This window comes from Erythrolamprus reginae, chromosome 7 (assembly GCF_031021105.1).
Source record: "Erythrolamprus reginae isolate rEryReg1 chromosome 7, rEryReg1.hap1, whole genome shotgun sequence".
Classification (NCBI taxonomy): domain Eukaryota; kingdom Metazoa; phylum Chordata; class Lepidosauria; order Squamata; family Dipsadidae; genus Erythrolamprus; species Erythrolamprus reginae.
Window position 1 is genome coordinate 33,813,847 of NC_091956.1, and position 19,813 is coordinate 33,833,659.

At 40.2% G+C, this 19,813-nt stretch overlaps 1 protein-coding gene across 2 annotated transcripts in view; it reads left to right on the forward strand.

Annotated features, from left to right (window-relative positions):
- PDGFC (platelet derived growth factor C) overlaps window positions 1-19,813 on the forward strand; it is a 162,943-nt gene that overhangs the window by 130,977 nt on the left and 12,153 nt on the right. For both annotated transcript variants that reach the window (XM_070757301.1, XM_070757302.1), the window contains exon 3: window positions 4,571-4,751. In XM_070757301.1, the coding sequence (XP_070613402.1) occupies window positions 4,571-4,751 (181 nt within the window). The remainder of the gene's footprint in view (window positions 1-4,570; window positions 4,752-19,813) is intronic.

Consider the following 19,813-nt stretch of genomic DNA (forward strand, 5'->3'; position numbering starts at 1 on the left):
TCTATCAAATAGCTAACATTCTGATTCTATTGAATCTTTGTGTTTCCAATAATAAATATTGTGATTGAACTGTTACTATGATATGTGCTATTTTTGTACTGGTTCAATACAATTCTTTTTCCCCTCTAACTTTTTAAATAGGTTATATCTTCTTAAAAACTCAGGGAATTTTCTAGAAATATGGGAAAAACACCAGTCACTTGTAATTTATTGTGGAAAAAAGTGATTTTTCCATACAGAATATTCTGAGATCAGATCTCACATGGCTTAACCAGATAGGTTAAAGTGGAGATTAAAGAAATCCAGTTCCTTCTTTTCACTCATCAAATAACATAATCTGAGCATTTAGTTTCACTCGTAGTTTTCAGTTTGGACTCTGAAAGCCAAGAAAGCATTTAAAACAACTCAGTACTTGGTACTTGGGGTAGTATAATTGTATGTCAGGATCTGTCCACTCTCAAGATCCTGTTGCTTTTCATTTATTAGTATATAATGATCATTAACTTTATTTTTATATTCGTTCACCACTTCTTTGAAACAGGCAATAATATAGATGTTAAAAAGCTACAGCTCTATAACAGTGATGGCGAACCTATTGCACAGGTGCCACAGGTGGCACATGGAGCCATATCTGCTGGCATGCAAGCCTTTGCCCTAGCTCAGCTCCAATATGCATGTGTGTGCTGGCCATCTGATTTTTAACTCGCACAGAGGGCAATTTTGGCTTCCGGAGGGCCTCTGGAAGGATGAGGGAGGCCGTTTTTACCCTCCCCCCGGCTCCAGGGAAGCCTTTGGAGCCTGCGTAGAGTGAAACATGAGCCTACTGGGCCCACCAGAAGTTGGGAAACAGGCCATTTCCAGCCTCCAGGGAACCTCCAGGGGACAGGGGAAGCTGTTTTCACACTCCCCAGGCAATTGAATCATGGGTGTGGACACTCACGCATGCATGATAGTACGTGTGCATGCTCTTTTGGCATCCGAGGAAAAAAAAGCTTCACCATCACTGTTCTATAAGAAAATTCTAGAATTAAATCCTTGCCCTGAAGCTTCTGATGTAGCTTCAAGTGTATTCCTTGTGACTAGAATTGGAATAAAAATTATATTAAATTCCATCTAATTGTTGCCTTATAACCAAGGCTGTTAACAATTTTCCAAGTCCTATAGCTCCAAGATTTACTTAATGTAATTTAACCCAGAAAATATTATACCTACATTGAATTAATAGGGATACTGGGTTTTGGACCCTAAACAACAATTTTTATGCCTAGATTTTATATGGAGTATGTAGCTAAAACTCAGTGTTTAGGGCATTTGTACTGTGTCCAATTCTGTATGCAGTAGCTACTATTAATAAAAGTAAATTTAAGACTAAATTCATCTCCTCTTATAATTAAATGAAATATCTACTTGAAAACATTAAGAGAAAAAAATTCGGTAACTCTATTAGGCAGAACCCATAGGAAAAAAAAACAATTGGAAAGCTGCCACTGTGACTTCACAACATGCTTTCATTACTCTTATTTAAAGTAGCTGAGATATTTTACATTCTGAAAGCCAAACTTATTGTGATACACCCACCCTCTATTTTTGAATTTTATTACACCAACAGGCGTAATTGTGTCTACAAAAACAGACTTGTTTTTGGAAAGCATGAAAGAAAATAAGTAATCTTCAAGTCCCCAAGGATGTCTGAGAAGAGATGTGGTCATTATAAATTGCTTTAAGTATCAAGTGTGCTCTGTATCATGTTGCTGAGAGAAATCTACATTTCATTGGACAATAAAAAGCAGGCTTAGTAAAACCCCTGATTTGGACAGTGCAATACAATACCTGTGATTCTATTACAGGGATTATAATGATCACCTAGAGACATGGGATTCTGGTTGTCAGTGATTGTTTCACTTCATGTGTCAAGTCTTATATCATTTTCAACATTTCAAGAATGTCATTGATGTGTGTATTTGATCACCATATGTCACTTTAAAAAATATGTAGGTAATCAAAACTTTTAATTATTGAATATTTTATTAAGTAAAATATGCAATATTGCAAACAAAAGATAAACATAATATGAAAAGTATTTGGACTGAGATTAATCAGCAAAGAGTGAGGTTTATGTATTGCTTGGATTTAACAAATGATTACATTTTAGGATTGATGCAGAAGCATTAGTAATTTCAAATGAATGATTTAATGTTTAACCATAAGCAGCCCCATTAATTGAGTGAATACATCCTACATATTTTGTTTGTAGATTGATTGCTTGTATCTTAATTTTTGTTTTGTAAATGTGAGTAATGGATTTTCCATAACTTCCAAATGTGAATTATGAGAACTTTTCACATTTTTCCTTTCCTTTTCATATTAGTAGCATTGCAAATTCTGTTTAAATGAGAACAGATTAATTGAAAAATCAAAACAATACATTAAAGACATGAACATAAGTCAAAACTTATGAAGTATTAATAAAATTTCACTATTAATAATAATTTCTGAAAGCAACAGTTGTAAACTAAAATAAGTTTTTGAATAGAGTGGATGACATCTCCTGGAGCATGGAGAATGTTGGTAATAGATTTGTGCAATGAGCAATAGAGGCAAATTATAAGGTCCTTTCCAGATAATGCATTCTGTGATCTTAAGTTCTTGGTATTGCTTTTACTTTATATAGGAGGTGAAACAAAACAAGTTATTTCTTTCATACATACATATTACTCTATCAAAAAGGATATTTTGTAAGTATATTTTTCCCACTTCTATTGCAGTAGCAGTGGGAAGTGAGCAGGCAACTGAGCAATGACAACAAAGACTTTGGGAGTTTGGGTAATTTGTAACATAAAAATTCCAGAAAAGTCAGTGTTTTCTCCACAGTCACTGACTGGACTGGACTGGAATTTATGTAGGTGTATGTAGGCATGTACGTACGTACATACATACATACATACATACATACATACATACATACATACATACATACATACATATATTTCTATGGTGCCTAACTCCCTAAAGATTTAGGGTGGATAGGATAGAATAGAATAGCTTTATTGTCACTTTCAGTGAACACCAATTTGCATACATTAAAATGAAATTTCATAACGTACAGTTCTCAAAGGGTCAACACTTCCAATATACACTACATAAGCATTACAAAAATATAAATAAAAAAATAAAATAAAAGCCTTTTATATATTGATGTTTTAAATGGCAGAAACATAAATCAATGTAAATAAAATGAAATTAATTAATTTATTCCAATAATCAGCTACTCGATATTAGTCAATTTTTTATATATGTGGCATATTTTAAGTTTATACATTAAAATTAATTTGATAGGTATATGACAATGATAAGATCCTTAAGTAAGAGTATACTTTTTAATTCCTTATTGTCAACTGAATTATTTTGTGATTGAAATGTTGATGCTATTACTATTTCCAATTATTCTCTAGTAATACTGTCAATGACTGCTTGAAAAACCAACCTTTTTTTTCAGAAGCAATGTTTAAATATATTTATATTGAAAAATTCACTTGGAAATTTTTGTTGGAAGACCTAAAACACCTGACTTGCAAATAGTTAAGGACCCATTTCAGCAAGTAATATGGGGTAGTAAAAGTACAAAGTTATTATGTGACTCCTCCGATATTCTGGCAGGTGCAACTGCTTAACCCAGCTTTAGAAATGATTCTGGTATATTTGCTGTGGATTCACAATAGGAAGATATTGAGTCTAGTATTTTTGTTACTCTTACATACATAACCAATTCATATTATGAGAAAATCCATTTTGAAAATTGCAAATCTTTTTAATTAACTTAAATGAGATAATTCATATTTTGGTTTCTTGTCAAATAAGTTCTAGAACATTACTTCAAGAAGAATCTAGATGCTTGAAATTGGGTTATGACAACATTTTCTATTAAAACATGTTTTGATTTCAATTTTTTCTCCAGATGCACCTCAAAGTTGCATCTCAAAGACATGTATTTTTGGCAGAATTTTTTTAATATACAGACAAAGATCTGTTCAAGAAAATATTTTTACTTATAACAATTCTGAATTGAAGATTTTTCTATATTAATATAATTTATTTTATTACCAATATAATAATATTTTTCAAATCTATTGATATTCTGGAAAATGTTCTTAAAACGTTTAACTTTTATCTTAACTCATTACGCTGCATAAAATTAATAAGTACATAAATAACATGGACTATTGCTGTTATTTTATTCAGTAATTGGTAGAAAGATCAACAGCGCATAAGATATGAATGTGTGTTTTAATTGCATACAAAAACTTTTGAATTTATCATTTATAAAAAGAATTATGGATTTGCTGTGCATGGGAAGCAGCAAGAATGAGTACTTTTCAGTGTGGCCATATATGGGGGGGGTTTACTTCTTTTTTCTCTAACTGTTTTCGTGTTTTTATTCATTTAAAATACTTTACTATTTGCTGTATGTACTTATATATATATGACTTTGTTTTTACTCTGATTCATGAACATTCTTGTGTGCATATAACAATGATTAAATGTACATGTATGTACATATATTTTGCTGTAGGTATGACTTCGTAGAAGTGGAAGAGCCTAGTGATGGCACTGTCTTAGGACGGTGGTGTGGTTCTGCTACTGTTCCAGGAAAACAAATTTCTAAAGGAAACCAGATCAGGATAAGATTTGTTTCTGATGAGTATTTTCCTTCTGAACCTGGATTTTATATTCATTATAATCTTCTCACAACAGTAAGTATCTTACTCTCAAAGCATAATCAGGTTATCTGAGGAACCATCTCTTGCCAGTCACATCTATCTGACCCATCAAAGTGGGGGACAGAGAATGTTGTGGGTCTCATTCCCGAGGGAGGTACAACTGGTGGGACACAGAAGAAGGGCCTTCTCCGTAGTGGCTCCCCCTCTTTGGAACATCATTCCCCCAGAGCTTAGAATGGCCCCTACTCTAATACTCTCTGGAAGGCGCTAAAGATCTGGTTCTGCCAGTGAGCCTGGGGAAACCAGAGCAGGATGGGGGCCATTAAATGGCTTGGGTGATCTGCTGTCACTGGGACGAGGGATGGTTGGTGGGGTGATTTTGTTATACTATATTAATTTATTTGATTCTTTTTGTTAGTTTTTATTATTTTAAATGTGATTTTATATTCTGTAAGCTGCCTTGAGTCGCCATGGGCAAATAGGCGGCAATATAAATTCAATAAATAAATAATGATAAAAGATTAAGGATTAATGCAAAAGTGGAATCATAGATTTGGAAAGTCTCTGGTTCATTACAGGAATCCAACTGAAGTATGTCTGGCAAATGTCAGTACAAGTAGTTGCCATGTAGCAACTGACTCAGGCGACAACTCTATGGAGTTATAATAGTTTTGAAAAAAGAAACTTTGTGATCAGTCCTTGCATTCATGACATTTGCAAGTCTGAAAAACCAAAGAAAAATGAAGGAATATCATAAGCAGGGTGATGATTTCACTTAGCCACCATTTTGCTTAAGGACTGAGTTGCAAGTCCCAATTGTGGTTGTTAAATGAGGATCTGAAGTAATCCTAATACAGTGGTACCTCTTTTTAAGAACTTAAATCGTTCCGTGACCAGGTTCTTAAGTAGAAACGTTCTTAAGTAGAAGCAATTTCTCCAATAGGAATCAATGTAAAAGCAAATAATGCATGCAAACCCATTAGGAAAGAAATAAAAGCTTGGAATTTGGGTGGGAGGAAGAGGAGGAGGAAGAGGAGGAGGAGGACTCCTCGGTTTGGCTGAAGCTGAGTTGATCTGGCTGGGGCGAAGTACCCTCTTTTGCCTTTCCATGCTGAGACGCTCCGGGAGGCAACCTCGTGCTGGGTGTATGGGAGGCAGCGTGAGGTTACCTCCTGGAGACGAAAGTGGTTTATTCCCTCTCCAAGCGCCCAGAGAGAGGAAAACACTCTGTTCACTCTAGGCTGCCAAAGCCTCCTTAAGACTCCACCGAAAGGCTCCTCTGGCAGCCCAGAAAAGTCTGAGATAGTCAGGATAAAGGGGGATTGGCAGGAAACTAGCCGGGTCTTCGTGCTGCTCTCAAATTTCCTGGGAAATTTTTCCGGGCTCAGGTTCTTAAGTAGAAAATGGTTCTTAACTAGAGGCAAAAAAATCTTGGAACGCCCAGTTCTTATCTAGAAAAGTTCTTAAGTAGAGGCTTTCTTAAGTAGAGGTACCACTGTATTGAGTCGAGGTGGCACAGTGGGTAGAGTGTAGTACTGCAGGCCACTAAAGTTGGCTGCTAGATCAAGATTGACTGAGCCTTCCATCCTTCCAAGGTGGGTAAAATGAGGACCCGGATTGTGGGGCAATATACTGGCTCTGTTAAAAAGTGCTATTGCTAACATATTGTAAGCCACCCTGAGTCTAAGGAGAAGGGCGGAATAAAAAAAATTGAATAAATAAAAACAAATCAATAAAATCTTTTAAATGAGAACTAAATAGGAGGTGTAATTTGAATGGATGTAAAAAAATTGATTACTTTTTTGTTATTGTTTTTCTACTAACATATAAATCAATGTCATTGTAGGCTAGTTAAAACAATAGTTGGAAACTTACTGAGCATTTTTTCCATGTTTACTTTTCTTCTGTTCCTGATTGATTCATGTATCTTAATTAATCCATTTATGTTGTTCTATTTATTAATTTAAAAAGATATCTTTTTGGAAATTAAGTGTTTTGTTTTGTCAGAAGTTGGGATCCAAGTTAAGAAAATAGGAAAATGTAAATTTTATTCAAAACTATGGGTTTTGGATTTGTTTGAAATTACAGGTAGTCCTCACTTAACAACCCTAATTATGAATGCCTACTCCATTGTTAAGCAAAGCAGTCATTAGTAGAAAAATTACATGACAACCTTTCTTACTGGTAGTTCCAGCAGTTTCCATTGCTGACATTAAATGATTTCTGTACATCATTGGGCGAATATAGAAGTTGAATAAATAAGCAAAATATGTCATTCTTGAGAATCTGTCCTTTGTGTTGATATGTAGAGCCATTTGGTCAAATAATAAACATATTCTTCTGAGAATAGTATATACACTTTGCTATGACTGTAATGTCACAGAACAGTTATTAGATTTTAGTTTGTTATGAACTGAAATGCTTAAATTTAAAATTTGTTTTCAATAAATAAGGTTTTTAAAATCACTTCTGCAGAGATACCCCCCCCCTTTTTTTTTTTACAGAGGGGTGGACAAACAAATGGAAACACCTTGAAAAATCATCAAAATATCTTTTAATATGGTGTTGGTCCACCTTTTGCAGCAAATACAGCCTCAATTCTCTGAGGTATTGATTCATACAAATTGTGTATTGTTTCCAAAGGAATTTTAGCCCAGTCTTCAGTTAAAGCACTATTGAGCTCTGCAGTGATTTTAGGAGCTCTGATCTTGCGATCCGCTCTAACAATTCGCTTTAGAGTCCTCTCAGACAACTTCGACTTTCGACCAGACCTGTGCTTGGCTGAGGACATTTTCCCTTCTCTTTCAAAAGCAGTCATTACTTTTGAGACATTACCTCTTCAAATGCCAAACATTTGGGCACTTTGTGTTACACTAGCGCCTGCCATTCGAGCAACAACTATTTGGCCTCTTTGAAAGTCTGAGAGGTCTGCCATTTCTAGAAGGTTATAACCAATTTCCTTAAATTTCTGTAAAAAAAAAGGTAGTTTAAAAAACTACCAATATCAAATAAGAGAATTTAAAAAAACATTAAAATATGTCAAGTTTTGATTGATTTGAACATGTTCAAACATTATGATTAGTGTTGGGCGAACCCGTTGAGATTCGGGTTCGGCAGGTTCGGCCAGACTTGACGTTGGAGTTCGGGTTCAGGGCCCCAAACTCGGGCCGAACTTGAACCCGACCCCAACACCAACACCTCTGGCCCGGTGGGAGGTGAAGTGCTGTGGGGGAGGTCAGGCTCTGGGTCTGGAGTCGACCCTCCTGCAGCCCCCCAGCCGAGTTGGCGGCTTGAGCCTCAGAGCCCACCCTGCCTCCCCCTCCCGCCCACCACCCACTTGAAGCTGCCGGCTGGGAACCTGAATAGCCAGCCAGCAGAACCTGCCTCCCTACCCCTCTGGCCCGGCGTGAGGCGAGGCGCTGGGGGGGAGATCAGGCTCCGATCCCCAGGAGCTCAGCAGGGAGAAAGTCCTGATGCTGTGCCTCCCTGTCTTTGTAGCCAGCAGGAGAGCCGCAGTGGAACAAGCGAGAGGCTCCAGGGTCAGGCGCGTCTCCTACCAAGCAAATGGGAAATGTGATTCTCTGCCTCCTTTTGCTTGCACCCCCCCACTCTGTGGGAAATCCACACCTCCCCTAAGGTCCGGATTCCCTCCGCCCTTTTAAAGCCCTTCAGGGGCGGAGCCCTCCCCATCTCTCCCTCCTGCCCACCGCCCACTTGAAGCTGCCGGCCGGGATCCTGAATAGCTGGCATGTGCAGAGCGCCTCACCACCACCACTACCCCGCTGCTGCAATAGTATCACGGTGTTTGATCGAACACCGAACCTGAACATGGACTTCTGGAAAAGTCCGGGATCGTGTTCAGTATATCGAACCCGGCCAAGTTTGGCACGAACCCAAGCTATGCAAGTTCGGTTCGCCCAACACTAATTATGATGCCTAAAAAGTCAAGTGTTTCCATTTTTTTGTCCATCCCCTGTATAATAACCTTATCTGTACATTTGCATTAAGTTTAAGTATATTGGATTTATATGCCACCCCTCTCCAAGGACTCGGTGGCTTAAACATATGAAAGAAACAATATATCGAAATCCAAATAATTAAAATTCAAAGTTCCAACTAAAAACTAAAGAACCAATTAAAATACATACATAACCATTCAATCATCAAACTCACTATATATTCATCAGCCAGGGGGGAGAATCTAATGACCCCAAGCTTGATGGCATAGATGAGTCTTTAGACTCTTACAAAAGGCAAGGAGGGTGGGGGCAGTACGAATCTCCGGGGGGGAGCTGATTCCAGAGGGCTGGGGACCCCACAGAGAAGACTCTTCCTCTAGGTCCCACCAAGCGACATTGTGTAGTTGACAGGACCTATAGAAGGCCGATTCTGCGGGACCTAACCCATCGCTGGGATTCATGTGGCAGGAGGCGGTCCCACAAGTAATCTGGTCCCATGCCATGTAGGGTTTTATAGGTTATGACCAACACTTTTAATTGAGTCTGGAAACCAATTGGCAACCAGTGCAGATCGCGGAGTGTTGGTGAGATGTGGATATGTCTGGGTAGTCTCGCGACTACTCGCGCAGCTGCATTCTGCACAATTTGTAGTTTCTGAACACACTTCAAAGCCAGCCCCATGTAGCAGAGACTCCTGTCCAAACTGGTGCACCAGGGGAACCTGGGCAAACGCCCCCCTCGGCACAGCCAAAAGATGATGGTCCAAAGTTAGCTGTGGATCGAGGAGGACACCCAAGTTGCGTACTCTCTCTGAGGGGGTCAGAATTCCCCCCACCAGATGGACAGATAGACATGTCCTTGAGAGCAGAATACACAGCCACTCTTGTCTTATTGGGGTTGAGTCTGAGTCTGTTAACACCCATCCAGACCCTAACAGCCTCCAGACACTTGTAATCACTTCCGCTTGTAATATTGTAAAACTGACAAATCCAGGTGTAAGATTATTGCTATTATTATTATTATTATTATTATTATTATTATTATTATTATTATTATTATCATCAGCATCAGCATCAGCATTAGCATTATTATTGCAAAAAAGGAAGTCACTTGACAAAAATTATGTTAAGAAAGTCTATCTCAAATAATTATCAGGTTTACCTAGCAACTATATGTTATATAAACAAACCCAATAAAACATTCCCTTTTGAGTCTGGGTAATATTCGTTCGAATGACTTGTTTAGTTTAAATTATGTCATTTACAGCTTGGCATAGAACACCCAGTATAGTAAAGTCTATTGTTACTTGTGGAGGGGCTGTTGAATGGGATATTTGATGCCTTAGGTGCCATTAAGGAATGCATGACTGATTGCCAAAAGAGTTATTAATTATTCAGGGCACTAAGAACAAAGCTACTCCAGTTAAGGCTAAAAGTGGGGGTGACTATATTCCCCTGCCTATCTTGGCACCTGGTAGTATGTCATTTGTCATTCAAGATTATGCCAGAACGTCTTTATAGGCATTCTGCTTAGCCTTTTCCATGGAAGCTGAGATGGAACATGGAAATACAAGCAGCTTTTGAAAGGCCACACTAATTTGAAATGTATTTGGCAGATAATTTCACCTTTATGTATTAGACACTCATTCAGTGAGACAATAATTTTGTAGTGGGTAATTATTATTGGCTTAGCACTTAATTTCTTAACTTGAGGCAATTCCATAAAATTAACCACTCACATTTATCACAACCAAGTAGTTGTAGAATACAAAAGTTGATTTCTGTTCTTTCAAAACTTTTACAAATATTAAAACTATAATTCTAAGTAGTTCAGCATAAGAATGTTGCTAAACACTTAATTAGGCCATAGAATGTTTAATGGATTAAATCCTTGGTATCTAATAAACCAAATTATATAATTATACTGGGTTAGAGTTTTAGTTTAGGCAATTTATGGAGTTCTCTTTTTTTACAGACTATGGTCAATTTAGAGAAATTAGAATGGGTATTGAATAAGTTTATTGGCTGCTTTATTTTAACCCCAGGCAGCTTCTGTTAAATCCCAAACAATCTATCTTGAGTTACATACAGTATTATATCAATGAAAGTTAAGTTCCTATAGTCAGAATTCCTATTTGGGTTACAATTAATTTTAATTTGAGATTTAAAGTACTGATAATTGAGTGTATGTCATTATTATTTTAAGCATGGATTTTATACATTTTTCTGTTGGATATGTTTCGGATCAGGTTTACTTATTTATTATTATGAAGGTTAAGTGATATTACAGAATGGATTTAGCAGTTGTGACTGTCCACTCTAAATCAAATAAGCTATATAAGGTCCATATCCTAAAATTTTACACACCTCAGTTTTATTCCATAAGGAATATATGCAAAGTTTCATTGAAATTGAAGGTGGTCGAGGAGTCCACTTGACAAAGAATGACCCATATATCGTATTGTATTAGCCAAATATTTCATTGGCATAATCAATAGCATAGCTAGATTACTAGTTTTATTTTGCATGAGTTTTGCAAGTGGGGAAAATATTCTCAAAGAACAAATCTGATAAAGCTGCACATAGAAAATAGCTATTGCTATTTTGTTCATTTTGTACTTGAACTGAATACTTAATAACTTATTCAATTAACTCTTCAGAAGGATGTCTCTTGAAAAAGAATCATATTTGTCTCAGATATATTTAGCGACATTGTGGCAGTGTTTAAGATTTATTTTCCAAAGGTCACTCATGCCATGTGCCATCTGCAACTTTTAAAGACACTTTTGTCTTTTTCCATTATTTGAATATATTATATTAGAAATAAAAAGGAATACGGCCTACACACATAACCATAGATACATTCATCCTCTTATGTAAATACATTATGTTTATATGAATGTATGCATATCTGTGTAGGAATGTGTATTGTCACCATAAATAATGATTTAAACCAAATTTGTTTAGTTGAGCTCAACCAAATAAATTTCTTGTAATATAATGTGGATTAGTTAAAAAAAATAAGAGTAGGGTATTCCATTTCACTTTCTTGTTGAGAACTACAGTATTTAATTATTTTGAATAGGAATTGAAAACCATGGCTGACAATGCAGAGAAACTAGCTTTTCTGAATTTATATCATCTTTTTATCTAATTATCTTTGTACTAGGATTGTATTAAATTTGAAATTATGTTCCTTTCAGGAAATACAAAATATGATTTTTAGTTCCATCATACTTAATGTACAACACATTTTGAAGACTTATTTATAATCGTTATATATGTACATTATGTTTAAAAGTTTGATACAGTTAGTCCTCAAGTTACTATTGTAATGAAGCCTACCCATTATGGTCAAACACAGGAGATGTTAAATGAACAAGTCCCCATCCCTGGTTTCTCCAAAGCAGGCTGTTAGATGGAATATGGAGTGCCTCAGAGTTGGAACGCCTTAAGACGCATTATTATTTCAACTACTCTAACGTTGTGAAGTATTCTACAACTAGATTATTATTGAATCCAAATACCCACTAAATAATAATGCATAACTGTTTTATTTTATGAAATGTTCCTGTTTGTTTGTTTGTTTGTTTGTTAAATTGTTTCTACCAATACTCATATGAACGTTTGTAGAATTTTTTTATAATACTCATATATCAGTTTATTTTTACTACTTACACCTTTTCTGCAGTTTTCTTAAATCATAACTCCAGAAAAGTGTAAGATACTTGTGCCACAGTACATGCATTAATTTGTAAAGTACAAAATTAGAATGCAAGGGTAATACATTTCTTAATCCCCAACTGATAAAGCAGTCTAATTAAATTGCCTGGTCAATGAATATTCTAAAAGTCCTCTGTTGCACATCATCTGGTAGAACAACAAATTCTGATTACACCTTCTACTCAAAAACTTAGAATAAATATTAACACTTTAAAAAAACATTTAATTAGAATACTTAATGTTAATTTGTATGTACATAGTCATCTTCATGAAATACCAGAATTATCCAAAGACTAGAGCAGTGATAGCTAAAATGATGGTTAACCTTTTTGTTGTCGCATGCCAAAAGCGCACATGCGTGCCCACACCCATAATGCAAAACACATGTACCTTGAGTGTGCAACTCCCAGGTTGGCGCAGGAAGCCTTCCAGGCCCACCACACACACACCATGCCTTGTTGTGGACCTGGAAGGCCTCCTGAACCAACCTGAAAACCAAACCAAAACAGAGTGCCAGATCCGTTTTGGTTCTGTAAAACCTGCACCAACCTGTAAGCCAAAATGGGGCAAATGGGGAGACACGTGAGGACCCAAAATGCAACATGAGTCCCTCCCCTGTGCATGCATCACACCCCAGCGCATGCGTGGCAGAGACCTGAAGACTAGCTGGCAAGCAAGAGGCGCACACGCATGCACGGTGGAGCTGGGCTGGGGCAATGCTTGGCATGCCCACAGAGAGGGCTCTGCGTGTCACCTATGGCACACATGCCATAGGTTTGCCATTACGGGCCTACAGCTTTGAATTTTCTGAAAATACTGAAGATATATAAAGTTACAAGTTGCAATAGGAATTACATGTCATGGAAGAAAAAATACGTCTTAAAGGCAATAAACCCTAATCAGTTCAGTACTGTTGTTTAACATAAGCATAGCAATGTATATTGAAAAATGATTGGTAATAATCTCTTTCTAGCAAATGATTGGCAAAATAAATGATAAATAAACAAATACATTACTAGATAATTTTATTAATCTGTTTGAAGGATGTCGTACAAGTTTATACCTATCATTTCATGAAAATAGTAACTGCCTAGCTTCTGTGACAACTATTTAGAAACTTACTCTTTTAGGAAGCTAATAAAATGAAAAGAGAAATAAAATATGAAGGATATGTTCCTGTATGATATCCATATATTATCTAATTATAGATATTAGATATTTTCTACTATCTTTTAGGAGATCTCAGTCTTTGACTCTGTTCAAGCTAAAACCCGCATGTATCCTTAGAATGGCAATTTTGACAAATCCAGTTGTTATTGCTAAGTAATGTTGTCACGTAGACACCATTTTCAGCTTCCTGAAAATTGTCTTTGCTTTTCAGTAACTGGCAAAGAAGGTTACAAATGGCAACTACATGATTCAAGTCTCTCTAACAACCAGAACTTGGATTAGAAGGGAAAAAGAAAATTGTATTTGTATATTTTATTTATTTATTAGATTTGTATATGTTTAAATGCATAGCTTGAATCTACAGTGATCCCTCGAGTTTCGCGATCTCGATCTTTGCGAAACGCTATATCGCGATTTTTCCACCCGATGACGTCACTCTCTTCCTTTCTCATCTTTCTTTCTCTCTTTCTCTATCTTGCTTCTTCCTCTCTCACACTCTCTTCCTCCCTCTCTCATCTCTTTCTTTCCTTCTCTCTCTTTCTCTATCTCTCCCCCTCTTGCTCTCGAGCGGCGGGCGGCACCCAGGGAAGGTTCCTTCTGCCGCCCAGCAGCTGATCTGCTCGGCAGCATGGGCAACGGGGAAACCCCATCTTCGGCTCCTCGCTGCTACTGCACTGCCGAGCAGATCAGCTGCTGGACGGCCGAAGGAACCTTCCCTGGGTCTTCAACTCCCAGAATTCCCCACCGCCCACGCAAAGGGAAAACCCCGATCGTGCACCGAGCGGCGGACAAGCGGCGGGCGGGAAAGCGGCGGGCGGGAAAGCGGCGGGCGGGAAAGCGGCGGGCGGGAAAGCGGCGGGCAGGCGGGCGGCTCCTCAGCTACTGGGCGGCGGAAGGAACCTTCCCTGGGTCTTCCCAGGTGCGGAAGTAAAAACACCATCTGTGCATGCGCGGCCATGGAAAAAGGGGCGCACATGCGCAGATGGTGTTTTTACTTCCGCACCACTACATTGCGAAAAATCGAGTATCGCGAGGGGTCTTGGAACGTAACCCTCGCGATACTTGAGGGATCACTGTATTGGATTTGTTATTATGTATTGTTTTTATCTTGTTATGAGCCGCCCTGAGTTTTCGGAGAGGGGCAGCATATAAATCCAATAAATCTAATCTAATCTAATCTATTGAATTACTGCAAAAAAGTGTGTCAAAAACTGGGTGCGTCTTATACACCGAACGTTTCATGGGGTGGGGGGATTCGGGTGGCAGTAAGCGGCAGCGGCAGCCTTTCTCAGCTGGAGGTGGGCGGCTCAGGAATGGGGTGTTCGGAAGAGAGGGCTCTGGCGACTACTTCAGCTTCAACCACAACAATACAAGAGCACACAACAGATTTAAACTTAATATTAACCGCTCCAAACTTGACTGTAAAAAATATGACTTCAGTAACCGAGTTGTCGAAGCGTGGGACTCATTACTGGACTCCATAGTGTCATCCCCAAACCCCCAACACTTTACCCTTAGATTATCTATGGTTCACCTATCCAGATTCCTAAGAGGTCAGTAAGGGGCGAGTACAAGTGCACTAGAGTGCCTTCCGTCCCCTGTCCTATTGCTCTCCTATATCTCCTATACCTTTCTTCTATTCCTATATCTCTTCTTCTATTCTTTCATTGATAAGTTCTATTACTATATCTTCTTTTCTATTCTTTCTTAGATATATTTTACTATGACTGTCTCCTCTATAACATTCATCATGTATTTTACTATGTGTAAAATGTATATTGGACTAAATAAATAAATAAATAAATAAAGTTTGTAAAAAGTATATGGTTTTAAAAAGTATACATAGTTGTAAAAAGTATTCTGCTGCACTGGTATTTTATTAAACAATATAATACTACACCATTTGGTTCAGAATGCTTTTTTCCTTGTTTTCCTCCTCTAAAATCTTGGTGAGTCTTATAAACCAGTGCGTCTTATATACAGAAAAATACGGTATGTCCCACATTCTATTAAAATGTTCACTCTACACACAATGATAATTCAAATTATTATTAGAGTTTAATTTTCCTTATTAGAAGCAAGTCATTGCTTTCTTTCTTTCTTTTAAAGGACCAATTTTTAAAAGCATCAAAAGCAGTGACCACTTTTTAATTTGTATTTTCAGCTGGTATGAATTGACTAGTGCCTTTTTGTCATCCTTACCAGGTAGACCAGACAGGAAATATGAGCAGATGAACTTTGTTCTACTTTGTTAAAAGGCTGCATTAACAAAGTCTTTAAAGTCTGAAAGCTTCTGCCATCTGAACCTAGGGTAGTTCTCTTCTGAATCTCTTCTCCACCTACTATCCAGCTGCAGTCTATGCCCTCTCTTAACTGACAATTCCCTACCTGACAATTCCATACCCAGCATCTCTTCCCCACATAGATCTATCTCACATACCAATAAAAATCCTCACACAGTTTGTTGTTATGGATTATTTGTATTTTATGTTAATTCATGTTTTTAATTGCTGCATATTTTAACATTTGTTGGAATAGAGTAGAATAGAATGGAATAGAATAGAATAGAATAGAATTCTTTATTGGCCAAGTGTGATGGGACACACAAGGAATTTATCTTGGTGCATATGCTCTCAGTGTACATAAAAGAAAATATAGATTTGTCAAGAATCATGTGGTACAACACTTAATGATTGTCATTGTTCTGTCTGGGTTTTCCCAGACCTCCACACCCACTGAAAAACAGCCAGACACTCTGGTAAAATCCAAAAGTAATTTATAGCAGGAAAAAATAAGCACAAAGGAAAACCTGTCTTCACAGCAGACAGGTTACAATACTTTACAACAGGGTCCTGATGTCCAGTCAATTCCAAAAGCTTCTTGCTGGCACCCCCCCCCCCCCAAGGTTTCAAGAGTCCAAGGCACAAACCAGGATTGTAGCCACCAAAGTTCACAAACAGGTCTCACGAATCTCCAAGATAAAACTCCACAAGCCAGGAAGGGTGGGGCCGCCTTTTATCCTTTCCCAAGCACCACACCCAAACCCAGCTGCGACCCCTAATGCTGGAAATATCTGGCCAATTGCGTTCTTCTCTCGTTAGCTCTCCTCTGTCACATATCTATGAAGTCACTAGCATCTTCCCCCAGGGAATCCAGGCTGCTTGCTGGGGAGAGCTCCCCCTGGTGGAACTCTGGCTGTCCTTCATCTTCAGCCTGGGATTCAGCTTCTTCATCAGTCTGCCCCTCCTGGTCCTCAGCCTCTGAGCCGGACACCGACAGCAAATCAGCCATTCCCGGAGGGGTCCCAGGCTGAACCACAACACCATCCCCCCGCGGAAGGCCCCTCCCCACCTGCCAGCGGAGAGGACGCGGTTTCTGAGGGAACTGGGCGTGAAAAGCCCGAAGAAGATCGGGAGCGTCCAACAACGCCGCTTCCACCCAGGAGCAATCATCCGGATCCCCCTCTACCCATTGCACCTTGTACTGGAAACACCCATCCACCCAACGGGAATCCACAATGTCATGTACCATAGCTTCAGGGAGGTGATCACGAACACACGGGGCAGGAAACACGGGAACATTGGGACGGAGCGGACAATTGGGAGGGACAGGGACTAGCAGCGAACGGTGAAACACAGGGTGAACCCGCAAATTGTCCGGCAGGGTGAGCCGGTAAGCTACCGGATTAATCACCCGCTCAACGGGAAAAGGACCCAGAAACTGGGGATCTAGTTTGTGCCGGGGTAGTTCAGAGGCTACATATTTTGTGGACAACCACACCTGATCCCCCACCACCAAGGGGGGCACATCCCGCCTGGAGCGATCAGCCACCCTCTTGTAGTCCTCCTTGGCTTTATTCAGGTATCTCTTCACCATCTCGTGAACCGCCTGCAGCTCTGAGAGAAAGTCCTCAGCAGCAGGCACCGGGGAATCTAGGAGGGTCAAGGGAAAAAAGCGAGGGTGAAATCCATAGTTTGCGAAAAAGGGCGTGAGCCGGGTCGATGAGTGACGGGAATTGTTGAACGCGAACTCCGCGACAGGGATAAACCGGGACCAATCCGTCTGGCGATCCGCCACGACACACCGCAGGTATTGTTCCAAGATCCCGATCACTTTTTCTGTACCGCCATCGGTCTGGGGGTGCTGCGTCGAGGCGAGGCACACGGACACATTCAGGGCCGACATCAATTCCCGCCAAAACCGGGCTGTGAACTGTGTGCCCCTATCAGAGACCACTCGATCCGGAAGCCCATGTAACCGAAACACGTGACTAATAAACATTTGAGCCGTGAGTTGGGCAGTGGGCACCCTAGTGCAAGGGACAAAATGCACCATCTTGGTGAGCATGTCCATCACCACCATGACTACCGTGAAGCGAGCAGAGGCAGGCAAATGAGTGACAAAGTCAATGGACACGGCACCCCAGGGTCTCTCAGGCGTGGGTAAAGGTCGCAGTAATCCCGGTGGGGCTCCAGTCACCCCCTTGGCCGTACGACACTGGACACAGGTGGCCACATAGGAACGCACATCATCTTGAAGGCGTGGCCACCAAAATGTCCGAGAGACTAGCTCCAATGTTTTAAACAGCCCAAAATGCCCCGCCACTGGACAGTCATGACACTGGGTCATAATCAACCCTCTCACTGGGCCGGCGGGAACATACAGCTGCCCCCGGTACCGAAGCAGCCTGTCTTGAAACGTCCATGGGGAATTGGGTGTTAACTCCCGCACTCTCTGCGCTACAAACCCATCCCCACGCTGCGCCTCCCGTAAACGGTGACGCAAGTCCACTGGGTCCTGAGTGGCAGCCAACGCTGCAGGGGGTAACACTGTCTGCAGAGGAGCCAGCTCTTTCAGGTGCGTGTATTCTGGCTTGCGCGACAAGGCATCCGCTCGGGGGTTCTGGGCACTGGGAGTGTACCTGATGCGGAAATTGAACCGCGCGAAAAAGAAAGACCAGCGAATCTGTCTCTGGTTTAATTTCCGGGCCGTCTGCAAATACTCAAGGTTCCGGTGATCCGTCCGTACCTCGATTTGATGACGGGCCCCCTCCAGGTAATGCCGCCAATGCTCAAAGGCGGCCTTCACCGCTAAAAGTTCCTTCTCCCAAATAGTATAGTTCCTTTCCGAGGGAGACAGCTTCCGGGAGAAGTAGGCACACGGAAACAACATGTCACCGGGCCGCTGGGCTTGGAGAAGCACTGCGCCAACCGCTACATCTGAAGCGTCGGTTTCTAACACAAACGGCTGAGCGGGATCAGGATGGCGCAGAAGCGGTTCCGCCATGAACGCCGCTTTCAGGGCATCAAAAGCCCGCTGTTCCGCCTCCCCCCAACCAAATGGGACTTGTTTCTGTAACAACCGAGTCAAGGGCGTGGTTAACGTGGCATACCCCGGAACAAAAGCCCGATAGTAGTTTGCAAACCCCAAAAGACGTTGTACGTCTTTCACCCGTCGTGGAGGTTGCCAAGACTGAAGTGCGGCCACTTTGTTCGGGTCCATGGAAATGCCACCTGGAGATAAAATGTGCCCCAGGAATTCGACGGTAGTCTGGAAGAATTGGCACTTCTCCAGCTTGGCATACAACTGCTGCTCCCGCAACCGGAGCAGGACCCGGCGCAAATGGGGATCCCCCTGGTGGAACTCTGGCTGTCCTTCATCTTCAGCCTGGGATTCAGCTTCTTCATCAGTCTGCCCCTCCTGGTCCTCAGCCTCTGAGCCGGACACCGACAGCAAATCAGCCATTCCCGGAGGGGTCCCAGGCTGAACCACAACAGTCATAGGGGTCAAATAAGCAATAAAAAACAATATTAATACAAATCTTAGGATACAAGCAACAAGTTACAGTCATACAGTCCTAAGTGGGAGCAAATGGGTGATAGGAATGATGTGAAAAAACTAGTAGAAATAGAAGTGCAGACTAAGTAAAAAGTTTGACAGTGTTGAGGGAAATATTTGTTTAGTAGAGTGATGACGTTCGGAAAAAAACTGTTCTTGTGTCTAGTTGTCTTGGTGCGCAGTGCTCTGTAGCGACGTTTTGAGGGTAGGAGTAGAAACATGTCCAGGATGCGAGGGGTCAGTAAATATTTTCACAGCCCTCTTTTTGACTCGTGCACTATATAGGTCCGCAGTGGAAACAGATTGGCAGCAATTGTTTTTTCTGCAGTTCTGATTATCCTCTGAAGTTTGTGTTGGTCTTGTTGGGTTGCAGAACCAAACCAGTCAGTTATAGAGATGCAGATAA